The following is a 12,585-nucleotide window of genomic DNA, read 5'->3' as shown; positions in this document are numbered from 1 at the left end:
TGCTGCAAACTGGGCATGTGCACTGACTGGGAATCAAACCGGTGACCTTTTGGTTCATGGGTCAACACTCAACTATTGAGCCCCACCAGCCGGGCTAACATTAAACTCTTCAAAGACGGCAAGGAGAGGGAAACCTTCACTGCGAGCCTCTGAAAGGCGGGCGGCCATGCTGATCGCGTTCGTGTGCATCAGCTCCTGTGGCTCACACAGTGGCTGTCAGACAGGGTGCTCTCCTCAGTTCAGAGGTTGACACACTGATGTTAGAGAGGTTATTCAGCCTGTCCCAGGACACAAAGCTAAATGGTCGAGGTTCACACCCACACCTGTGACTCCAAGTTCAAAGTGCCTGCTGCTATACCCATCTATACTAATGATAGAGGAATATGCAAATTTTCCAGGACACCGTCACAGTAATAACTGAATAGCGGGCTGCGTGGGGTGACCAGGTCGGTGGTGGGGGCGTGCAGTTGGGGGCGACCAGGTCAGAAAAATCAATGAGAGAGAAACATCATCCATCAGCTGCCTCCTGCATGCACCCCTACTGGGGATGGTGCCCGCAAACTGGGCATGTGCACTGACTGGGAATCAAACCGGTGACCTTTTGGTTCATGGGTCAACACTCAACTATTGAGCCCCACCAGCCGGGCTAACATTAAACTCTTCAAAGACGGCAAGGAGAGGGAAACCTTCACTGCGAGCCTCTGAAAGGCGGGCGGCCATGCTGATCGCGTTCGTGTGCATCAGCTCCTGTGGCTCACACAGTGGCTGTCAGACAGGGTGCTCTCCTCAGTTCAGAGGTTGACACACTGATGTTAGAGAGGTTATTCAGCCTGTCCCAGGACACAAAGCTAAATGGTCGAGGTTCACACCCACACCTGTGACTCCAAGTTCAAAGTGCCTGCTGCTATACCGTGGAGGAGTCAGGTCCTGGTGGAGGAGGTGAGTTACAGCAGGGGAGGGCAGTTGGGGGCACTCAGTCCAAAAGGGTAGAGAAATTGAGGGTGATCAGGCCGTCAGGGGAAAGCAGTTGGGGGGGATCAGGCTGGCAGGGGAGCAGTTAGGCGTCGATCAGGCCAGCAGGGGAGTTGTTAGGGGGTGATCAGACTGGCAGGCAGGGATAGTTAGGGGCAATCAGGCAGGCAGGCAGATGAGCAGTTAGGAACCAGCGGTCCTGGATTGTGAGAGGGATGTCCGACTGCCGCTTTAGGCCCAATCCCTGGGATCAGGCCTAAACCGGCAGTTAGACATCCCCTGAGGGGTCCTGGATTGGTGAGGGTGCAGGCTGGACTGAAGGGGACCTTCCCCGCCCCCCTCCGTGTATGAATTTTGTGCACTGGGCCTCTGGTTACCTTAATAAGTCTTACATTCTATACAATAAAGAGCTAATATGCAAAGGGTCATCACACCCTCACGCCCTCATGCCATAACGGCTCAGACACTCAACACTGGGGAGAGAGGAATGGGGACCAGCCAGGCTGTGGCTTGGGAGAGGGACAAGCCTCCCGCCCCACAGTCCTAGGTGCCAGTGGCTGCACTTGCACCTGTGCCCCAGGAGATGGACAAGCCACATGCCCCATAGTCCTGGGTGCCAGCGGGTGCACCTGTGGCCTGGGAGAGGGACAAGCTACCCGCCCTGTGGTCCTGAGCAGCTGTGGCGAAGCCGTCCACCCATGGTCCCTGTGTCAGTAGGGGAGCAGTTGGGGGTGATCAGGCAGGCAGGCAGATGAGCAGTTAGGAACCAGCGGTCCTGGATTGTGAGAGGGATGTCCGACTGGGATCGGGCCTAAACCGCAGTTGGACATCCCCTGAGGGGTCCCGGATTGGTGAGGGTGCAGGCTGGACTGAAGGGGGCCCTCCGTGTATGAATTTTGTGCACTGGGCCTCTAATTACCTTAATAAGTCTTATAGTCTGATCATTCCAAGTAACAACCAATTAAATTAAAACAACCCCTCACAAATCTGGCTCAATTTATATAGTCTCTAAATAACAATGAAACACTATCGCTGCTATTTTACTTTTTCTCACAATGTAAGTACTCTGATTGTGTTGTGTTCATGTGTGGCCTTAATTTTTAACTTTCTGAATTTTTAAGACTAAGTTTTTAATTTTCTTAAGTTTCTTAATCTCCGCCACCCCCTATGCATGTAATACTGAGTGTTTCCTTTTAGACCTTAAGTCCCTGGAAAGCTGGAACTGCTGCTTCTTTTAAAGGAGTTTCCTGCTACAGGGCTTAGTTTGTTCTCTTCAGAAAGCAGTGTAGATAGAAATTTAAAATTGTGTACATTAGACATCTTAAGGTGTACTTACTCTAGGCAAAGCAGCAACCTGGTAAGCAGCTCTCGCGGGAAAATGGCTCTTGAAATCTAAATGTAACAGAATTGCGTTTTAGCTCTCGGATGCTGTATTGGTACCCAGCCCTGCAGAACCTGAGCTCTGGGAAAGCGCTTCACAGGATTCTTGGTTCTTAGAGACGTGTGACACCAGACAAAGGAGTCTCACTCGTGTTTGTTTGGTAAAATATTTTGCCATATGAGTCCTATGCGATATTCTAGTACTTTTTAAAATGTCTTAGCTTTCGGGGGAAAAAGTGAAAATACTCACTTTGATCTTATTTGATGTGAAGGGGATTGTTTTTAAAGTTATAAAATAATTATCTAAGTGGGGAAGAGCCGCCCATCCCTAGTGATTCTGGCAGGCACCGCGTCTGTAACTTCGGTTTACTCTGGCCATTTCTTCAGCACAGAGTACGCAATGATGCTTTTTCCAAGTTACACCTTCGTCTCACCTCACCAGTTGGTAGGGACACCCATTTTCTCCATGGAGACAACAATGTTAATAGATAACATTTACTAAGTGCTTACAACACAGTGGCATCTGTTCTAATGTGTTTACATGTTGTAATGACTCTCTTAGGCATTCCGACAACCCTATTAGGTTTCATCCCTATTTTATATCTGAGGAAGCCAGAGCACAGAAATGTTCAGTCACTAAACAGCTGATGGTTCTGAGAGCCAAGAAAGAGACGGTGGCTAGACCGTATCATAGCGATAATAAATGCAATCTATGTTCAAAAATCATTAGGAGGGCTTAAAAAGCCTGATAAGGGCGTAACAAAATTAAGCTTTAGGAAAATGGATTTATAGGGCTGTAGTATATTATTCTAGGGAATAGAATATAAATAAATGTCTTGGATTTTCTCATGGAGGCACACTATATGTGTCCAATCAGACTATCTGTTATTTTAGGACAAACTCTATGACCATTTTTTTTTTTAGCATCTCCTCTCTTAATTCATAATGCACACTCATTGAAGCTAATACATTCATTTCTATTTAAAATGGAAAATGGCAATAAAGCCGAATTACTTACACTGTTTGTAGATATCATTGACAGTACTGAAGTCATTTATGTCAGCCAGCAAAACAGTTGTTTTGACCACTAGAAGATACATACATTGTCATTAAGGTTAGCTTTTTGGTCTAATCCAAAACATTACTTAAAAAACAGTGCATAGTTCTATGTCTGTCTTGATTAAAATGGGACTGAAATTAAAACTATTTTAATAAGCAACAAAGATATGGCATGACATATTACGGGATGTCATGTATTCTCCAAAGAGAGCAAAGAAATACCCAACAGAAACGGAAGTAATACCAAATTGCTCACCATTACTATAGTCGCAGCCTGCAGCTTTTAGGATTTCACCCATATTTGTAAGAGCCTGTGAACCAAGACAAGAAGGCCTAAGGCATGGATGTTACATTAAAGCAGTAATTCCATCCAATCAATCATCTTTTGCTAATACTTCCTTAAATAGCTTATGTTGCAGAGAAATTTTCCTAAAAGGAAATTATACTCTTTCTAGGCCACCTCTAAATAAATCACACTAGATCCATACAACTAAATTAATATGAAAAGGTCAATATAAAGAGTTACATGATGAAATAAAACCAAGATGCAGAGCCGAGACCGGTTTGGCTCAGTAGATAGAGCGTCGGCTTGCGGACTGACGGGTCCCAGGTTCGATTCCGGTCGGGGGCATGTGCCTGGGTTGCGGGCACATCCCCACTGGGAGATGTACAGGAGGCAGCTGATCGATGTTTCTCTCTCATTGATGTTTCTGACTATCTCTCTCCCTTCTTCTCTCTGTAAAGAGTCAGAAATATATTTTAAAAACCCACATGATTTAAAAAAAGAATTTAGAATCAACCAATGAATGCATAAATAGATGGAACAATAACTTGATGTTTCTCTTTCTTTCTCCCTCTCCCTTCCTCTCTGAAATCAATAAAAATAGATTATTTTTAAAAAAGAATGCCTCAGGGAATGGGGTTTGGAGCAATGAGGCCAGGTCACCAGGCTAGCACTGAGGAAGCGACCTTTTACTCACAAAAGGAGATCATGGCTCATCCCATTTCAGACAGATCATTCAATTGGAGGAAGGCCAAGAAGCGATTCACTTATAAGAATTATTGAACTGCCCAGCCAGTGTGGCTCAGTGGTTGAGCATCAACCTATGAACCAGGAGGCTGTGGTTTGATTCCAGGTTGGGGTACATGCCTAGGGTTGTGGGCTCGATCTCCAATGGGAGGCATACAGGAGGCAGCTGTCAATGATGATTCTCTTTCATCATTGGTGTTTCTATTCTCTCTCCGTCTCCCTCTGCCTTCCTTTCTGAAATCGATAAAACTATATTTTTAAAAAATTAAAAAGGTAGACCAGTTTAGGAAGCTTTTTTGTTTTTTTAAAAAAAAAGTTATTTAACTGGATCTTTATGGATATTACAAGTGACTCAGTGAATGCATTAAATTTATAACTTAATTCTACTTATTGGATTAAACTGTATTCCCCAGTATTACTTAGAAAACATACTGCATGTAATCTTTGATATTTTTCTCTTACTAACAAATGCTGACTTTTACTTCTGTGGTGGTGAGGTTGTTTATGTGCGTCAGTGGCCCTGATAAAAAAATTTCCCAATCCTTATGGAAGTGGCAAGGTGCTATCTGATTTCAATAATTCAGGGGCTCCCCCCCCCAGTTTTATTAAAATATAATTGACATATAACACTGTACTAGTTGTAGGTGTATAACATGATAATTTGATAGAAGTATTATTGTGAAATGATTACCATAATAAGCTTAGTTAACAGTCAATAATTCAGATTTAAAGTCACTTTGGAAGGAATAATCTTTTTGTTTGTATGTTTGTTTTACTGGTTGGTTGTTAAATGATTCATTAAATTTCCAACTTTTGCCCTGACCGGGTAGCTCAATACCTATTGGTTGCAAGTTCGATCCCTGGTCAGGGCACATACAAGAATCAACGAATAAATGCATAAACAAGTGGAACAGCAAATAGATGTTTCTCTCTCTCTCTCCCTCCCTTCCTCCCTCCCTCCCTCTCCCTCTCCCCCACTTTCTCTTTCTAAAATCAATTTTAAAAAATTAATTTTTCCCCCTTTCTACTGACATGCAATTGTCTTAAATCAATCAGTAAGTAACTTAAAAAGCATTTATCTGGTAATTTATCTAAAACAAATCAGCCAAGTGGGTTTTTAATACTCCTCAAAATTAAAAAGTAATAGGAAAGAAAACATCAAATGTGGAAAATGACCTACTTGTTTAGCTTCTTCTTTCACCCCTCCTGGCACAAGCTGTCCACTGGAAGGGTCCATGCCCAGCTGTCCTGAGATGTAAAGGGTCCTGTCGACTAACACAGCTTGACTGCAGTGAACAGATAGATAAAATAGAAACAGAAAATGCAGGGCTGAAAGATTTCTTTGCTAGGACACAAGCACAAAATGTAAAATTAAAAAACTGATCATCAACTTTATTAAAATTGAAACCTTTTGCTTACTGAAAAATGTCATCAGGAAAACGAAAACACAAGTCACACCAAGAAAATATCTGTAAAACATATACCTTAAAAAGGACTTGTCTCCAGAATGTATAAAAAAACTCTTATAACAATAATACGAAGACAAATAACCCAATAAAAAATGGGCAAATGAAGTATAAGCAGTTTATGTTCAGTTTTCATTGTTGGTACATATGGAGACATACCAGTTTTTCATGGATAAGAATTAAGGAAAATTGACCATGCCCTGTGTATTGATGCAGAGTCTCATTTAAATGGAAACATGTTTTAAAAATACAATAAAAAAGAAAAGAAAAAGAAAGTAGGACAAACCTTGTGTGTCCTCTGACCTTGCTCTAAAGATTGAGTGTGCAGGGATACAATGCTTTTTCTTGCTGGCAAGGTTCTTGCTAATAGAAGCCACAGCCAACAAAGCTGGAGAAGCCTCTATGTCTGCCCAGCCAGGAAGTATCTGGAAAGTGGGCACTGTTTTGCTAAGAAGGTGGCTTAATTTGAAAAAGGCTAGAACCTTCCCTAAATCTGTTTTCACCCCAAACACAAAAGCCTTGTTTTACAAAATCTTGTAAGCAAGATTAATGATATGATAGGAGAGATTCACCCCAACACAAAAGCCTTGTTTTACAAAATCCTGTAAGCAATTCGTGATATGATAGGAGAGGCCTTGGTGAAGCTCACTGGATGATTCGTGATGGGGAGCGGAACAATGAAGGCCTCTTTCGGTGACATTCTTCTTCCTGTAGTCTCTCAAGCCAAGGCTTTAGAGGAATTGTTATGTGAAAGTAATGCTGTTTTCTTTCAGCATGTACCCGAATGGAATTCTGATGCTTCTTAGTGAAGCTAGTTTCTCTTTTCTTTATCCTTTCAGAGCATGCTGCTGCCATCAAGATTGTTTTGCGAACTCATCTTGGAAACGGGAAAGACCACAGAGATCAAACAGTGAAACGTGGCTTGTCATGAAAACCGCCTGAGCGCCTGGTAACACGGCTGGTTTTGCTGCTTTGGTGAAGGAAGGAGCTCCCTAGGTCGCTGTGAATCATTGCTTTTACATTAGCATCAAAGACTGTGCTAATGATCATGAAAGAAGTCTTGTCCAGTGTCTTAAGAGCCACACTTTATTTGAATCCCTGCCCTGTTAAGAGCTTCTCATTCTTTTGACAGCGGCACATTTCATTGTCTGGATCTACTTTAACTATTTACATTGATTCCAATATTTTGCTACTGTAAACGAAACTACATTGAAAACCATCACACACACACACACACACACACACACACACACGTTTTTCCTGAGCAAAACTAAGCCTTTCTGCCTGCTGAGCCCCAGAGGTCCTCTGGTGGAGCCTTTCTTATACCAGTCACAGGGGGATAGTTAGTTCTGTTCTTATCCTAACTCCTGGGTGTGCGGGACTGTAAACTCCTTGAAGGCAGGGGCAGTGCCTTCTTATGTCTCTGGCTGTGCAGGGCCTAGGTCAGGGGTCCTCAAACTTTTTAAACAGGGGGCCAGTTCACTGTCCCTCAGACCGTTTGAGGGCCGGACTATAGTTTAAGAAAAACAACTATGAACAAATTCCTATGCACACTGCACATATCCTATTTTGAGGTAAAAAACCAAAACGGGAACAAATACAGTATTTGTATTTGCATGTGGCCCGTGGGCCGTAGTTTGAGGACCCCTGGCCTAGGTGATTCCTTACACATAGCGGGAACATGGTAACTTCTTGATGTTTTGCTCTCCACTTGGCAGCTTCAACAACTTGGACTTTCACTAAAGTATCTTTTTTGGAGGACCTACTAGCTTTTAGGGTGGGTTGTGGAGAACTGAAGAGGTTAACTTTAAACTTGGTAACAGGATTTAGACAGTCTGGGAATTCTTCTCCACCATCTGGCTTCACCCTAGCCCACACATAGGTAACTGCTGAGTTTGTTAATGTGTCAGCTTTTCTCGGGTTGAACAGTACTATCAGCTAGCACTGTCTCTATTAACTGTTCTGTGCTACCCTTGGCCCTTTGAAAAGTACCTTTAACCCTCCCCATATCTGAAATGTAGTTTAAGCCCATACGCATTATCATTAAAATATTTTTTCCACCATAAAAAGGAACTCATCTATTCTCAGAAAATAAGCCCTGGACTTCTGAGATGATCAGAGCTATGTGAGTTATCTCTTAGGAGTTAGTAGAGGTTGTTCACAAACATAACTGGATAGCTGACGCGTCCTGGGCATAAGAATCCTACCTGTAGACAAGTCATTAGGCTCCAGAAAATGTAAAAGCATGTTGTTCTACAGCCAAGTCAAAGGGTAATAAAACTCTTCAAAAACATCCTAGTAATAATTCTCACATCATAATCTGTGCCACCTGAACCATCACTTCAACATTACGACTATTTGGATGGTGTGCTAGCAAAAGGGAAAGCAATGCAATAGCAACGTGGTGTGGCAATCTCTCAAGGTTCTGACCTGAAGTCTCCCTGAAATGTGCTGACTGATTAGCTAATTAGTGACAACACCCCATCCATCCCAATGCCAGGGACTGAAAGTTCAACACATCTAAATTCCTCCTGGAGCAGGCCCAGAATTTTCAAAAAGTGCACTCCATGCACCAAAACTCTTGTTTCCAAATGGTTATAAAACGTGTCCAATTCACTTTATCAGGATATAAATCGTTAGTTGGAATGTTTTTTTCTCCATAAAATATTGAAAATTCGTAGCATCTCAAGTGGCCTTGTGTCATCTTTGGATACAGAAAAAGCACAAGACACACAATGTCCTGAAAAGTCCCCACACAATGAGCTCTGGTTGATGGCTTTTCCCTCGTCCTACTTGCATATTCACATAAAGATCCCCTTCTTTTTTTGCTTGCAGCTTTACAGATAGTTGACCCCCGCCTTTGAGTCAACCAGGGATATTACTCTCAGGCGTTCATTCTTGAACAAAGTACATACTGGAAGAAGGTGTATGCTCCAGGCTTTATGATCCCCACCCCGCTTGTTAAAAAAAAATGTTTTTATTGATTTCAGAGAGAGGGAGAGGAAGAGAGGGATAGAAACATCAGTGATGAGAGAGAATTACTGATCGACTGCCTTTTGCATGCCTCCTACTGGGGATCGAGGAGGAAGTCTGGGCATGTGCCTGGACTGGGAATTGAACCGTGACCTCCTGGCTCAGGGGTTGACATTCAAACACTGAGTCACATCAGCCGGCCTATAACCCCTTTGTTTTTGCTAAGGGTCACGGAAGTAAAACCATTGGGTGATGGAGGGAGAAGGATCAGGGCAGAAGAAAAAAGATGACTGATTTCTACTTTTATTGTAATCCTCCCTTAACTATTCTTAATGTCTTCTCAAATGACTATAATTCTCTTCTTAAAAGAGGTCTGATCCGTGTCAAGAGAAAAGATATTTGTGATGTGCTAAACAAACCTGTGGATTAGCAGGTTTGTCTAACTTAGCCATTGCTGCCAGTCACCTCCAGACAAGTATAAAACAAACAAAAAAAAAAAGAGGGAGAGAGATCTGATCTTGTTACTTCCTCTTTAAAAACATGTGATGGCTCCTCACTGCATACCAAATAAAACTTTATACTCTTTAGTTTATCATTGGAAACCATCACAATCCTGACTTGGCTAAAAGCTAATTTTTAGCAAGAAGCAAAACAACAATTCAAAGTCTAACTCCTAACCAACCAGTGTTTCCCAAAGTTCAAATGTAAGTCATACATAAACACTGAGTCACAGCAAGGAAAGGATTCCTTTTCGATTCTCCTTCTTCATCTGAAAAGTGAGGCTGGGAAGTACCTGTGCACATACAGCACTTAGAACAGTGCCTAGTGCTGAGTAAGCATCAGGAAGTGTTAGCGATTAGGACGGCAGTCCTCTGATTCCAGGGAGAAGCAACATCCCTTTCAGAAATCAAGCTAAAGAAACCTATCACCTTCACCAAAGAGAGAGCAGGCCTTGGGTTCCGAGCCCACTGCAGGATCTAGCTGGAATTTAATAACGTTGGTTTACTGGAGTTTATTTTTTTACTGTTACCTTCTATTGGGTCGTTTTCTACTTAGAGTACGGTTGTAAAGTTTCCTTTGTAAATTAAGTAAGCCATCTCAATGACAAGTGTTAAGTAAATTATAATATAGGTGGTACACAGATTTGGCAAATGAATAAAAACAAGAGTAAAAATGGTACTTGGATCACTAAAACTTCCTCCGCAAACCTTTATGCCATATATTCTTCTACCTCTGTGCCTCAAGTCATTTCCTTTATCTGGAATGGCTTCCCCCCATGACTTCCTGTTGACGTCTTTAACAGAGTACACGTGACCCTTGAACAATGTGAGGATAGGGGCACCCACCCCCACAACAGCGGAAAAATCACGTATAACTTCTCTGACTTCCCAAAACCTTAACTACTAATAGCCTACTGTTGACCGAAAGAGGCCTTACAGGTGACTGACACATATTTTGTATATGTACTATAAACCCTATTCTTACAACAAAGTAAGCTAGATAAAAGAAAATGTTATTAGGAAAATACATTTACAGTATTGAAAAACAAGCTGTGCATAAGTGGACTCCCACCGGTCAACCCATGTTGTTCAGGGTTCAACTGTAATTTAAAAATCAAGAATAAAAACAGTATTGTAATGGCAAACCCAACCTTCAAAACCCAACTCAAAGACTACCTCCCCTGAGGAGTCTTCCTAAATCTTTTTCTTTCTAAAGGTTAGCATCAATTTTTTTTCTTTTCCTCTTTTGCCCCCTGCCCCACTCCCCACCTCCTGTACCCCTCACTGCCTTTGCATTTTATTTCTAGCCCTACGAGAACAGTTATTGCTCTGCCACACAGAAGTGCTATTTTTCATGACTGTGGAATAGAAAAGGGAGCTAGGACTGTTCAAAACAAGCTGTCACTTTCATTCACAGACTGATCTTGGACAAGTTCACTTCAAGCTTCAGTTTTCTTTTTGTAGAATGGGGATGGGACTCAGAGAAGAAGGTGGTTGTCATGGTGCCTGCCACACAACATACTCAATTAAAATGTTTCTTTTTTGGTTCTTACACATTTTTGTATCCCTTGAAGTGCGTGGCAGATGGTGGGTACTCAATGCATGTCTGTCAAAGTTCATGTGTTCCCGCTGCAGAAGTTTACAAGCTGTAGTGAGTTCTTTTAACAGTGAACCGACACTATGGACTATTTTAAAATAGGAGAAATGGTTACAGACTATAGTTTAGTGAAGAATTAAAAATAACAAAAATTATATTAGGAAAGTAAAAGTCTACAAGAATGCATATAAAATCCAGTAGTTTAAAGGTTAGACATTTTAAGAAAATAAAGTCTCATAAAAGAAATCAACTTTTCTATTTAGCAGCGCTTCTGACAAGTGGAAATAAACATGCCCAGGACAGACTTTCTAACCAGTATGGGTATTTTCCTAGAACACGCGGGCAACCTTAGAAACGATCTTAGTCATGATCTGCATTTGACTTTACTAGTGGGAAGTATGAGCAAATGAATTCAAAACATCACAAAGCATTTGTATAGGTGCTGTAAAAACTAGTATCTGAGGTGGATGTGCAGGGATTTGCTAAGCATCTGTGCATAGGGTTAACCCTTCGAGTTAAGAGAAGGTTAGCCAAACATTATGCTAAATCAGCGATTTTCAACCAGTGTGCGCAATAATTTTCAGAACACCCAATACCGGACTATTTAGTCAGGGGCACTGACCTCTTTTCCCTTAGACTGTCAAATAACAGAAAGGACAACAGCCAACACAACAATATCTGTCCAGAGTTAATGAATCAAAACGATACCTAATTTTTTTTGGGGGGGGCCAGACTGGCAAAAGTATATTTTTTGGTGTGCCACAGAATTTTAGTAATTAGTTTATGTGCGCCATGAAATGAAAAAAGTTGAAAATGCCGGTGCTAAGTGAAAGATGTCACCAAGGACTCCATATTGTAGGATTCCATTTAGTACAGGAAATGTCCAGAACGGGCAAATCTAGAGAGACCCACAGCGGATTAGCGGTTGCCAGGGGCTGAGGGAAGAGGTGAATAGGAGTGACTGCTAGTGGGTATAGGGTATCTTTTCCAGGTGATAAAATGTTCTGAGATCACATAGTGGCGATGGCTACACTTTTTTGTGAGTACAGTAAAAGTCACTGAATTGTACAAAGGGATGGACTTTGGGTGTATGTGAATTTTAGTTCCCCAAAGCTGTTAAAAAGGAAGAAAGAGAGAAAAAAGTTCGAAAACAGACCACTTCCAACCGGAGTCACTTGCTGGCTGGCTGCCTGCTAGCGAGGCACCCCACGTCTGGACGAAGTCCCGGGGAGCGCAGGTCCCCCTCCCATTGTGCTCCTAACTCACTGTGGGTCTCCGGGTGCGTTGCCCCCTTTCCCTGGTTAGGTTTCCTCGCGTGTTGGGTAAGGTTGCGGATGAACCCCGAGGTCCTCCCCAGCTCAGATCCCGGGGGACTCAGTCCCGAACCCCCGATCCCGCACGCCTGGGGTCCGGTCCGCTCCACACGTTGAGTTACCTGTAGGGACCAATGGCGGTTGGGGCTTTCGTGGTGCTGATCACTTTTCTGATTAAGGACGACATGGCTAACCCTTTTCTCTTCAGGCCCCTCGGAGAGAACAATCCCGTGCACTCGCACCGTTCGCGTCTCACCGCACCGGACGGACCAGCCCCAGGCAATCCCTGCAGAAA

General features: G+C 42.7%; 2 protein-coding genes across 2 annotated transcripts in view; one reads left to right on the top strand and one right to left on the bottom strand.

The window, feature by feature from the left end:
* The window catches only part of ERICH5 (glutamate rich 5), a 30,687-nt gene extending 22,711 nt beyond the window's left edge, over window positions 1-7,976 (top strand). The window contains exons 4-5 of the mRNA XM_006753179.2: window positions 6,747-7,349; window positions 7,564-7,976. The gene's annotated coding sequence lies outside the window, so the exon portion shown is untranslated. The remainder of the gene's footprint in view (window positions 1-6,746; window positions 7,350-7,563) is intronic.
* Window positions 1-12,573, bottom strand: part of RIDA (reactive intermediate imine deaminase A homolog) — a 13,291-nt gene extending 718 nt beyond the window's left edge. The window contains exons 1-5 of the mRNA XM_006753180.2: window positions 12,413-12,573; window positions 5,622-5,727; window positions 3,668-3,722; window positions 3,371-3,439; window positions 2,309-2,364 (exon numbers count right to left, since the gene is read on the bottom strand). Coding sequence (XP_006753243.1) covers window positions 2,309-2,364; window positions 3,371-3,439; window positions 3,668-3,722; window positions 5,622-5,727; window positions 12,413-12,477 — 351 coding nt within the window. The 5' untranslated portion in view covers window positions 12,478-12,573. The remainder of the gene's footprint in view (window positions 1-2,308; window positions 2,365-3,370; window positions 3,440-3,667; window positions 3,723-5,621; window positions 5,728-12,412) is intronic.
* Between the last annotated feature and the right edge of the window lie 12 nt (window positions 12,574-12,585).

The sequence above is a fragment of the Myotis davidii genome, unplaced genomic scaffold (assembly GCF_000327345.1).
Source record: "Myotis davidii unplaced genomic scaffold, ASM32734v1 scaffold390, whole genome shotgun sequence".
NCBI classification, from domain to species: Eukaryota; Metazoa; Chordata; class Mammalia; order Chiroptera; family Vespertilionidae; genus Myotis; species Myotis davidii.
The sequence above is the reverse complement of the archived record's forward strand: the minus strand, read 5'-3'. Positions and strand labels throughout refer to the sequence as shown.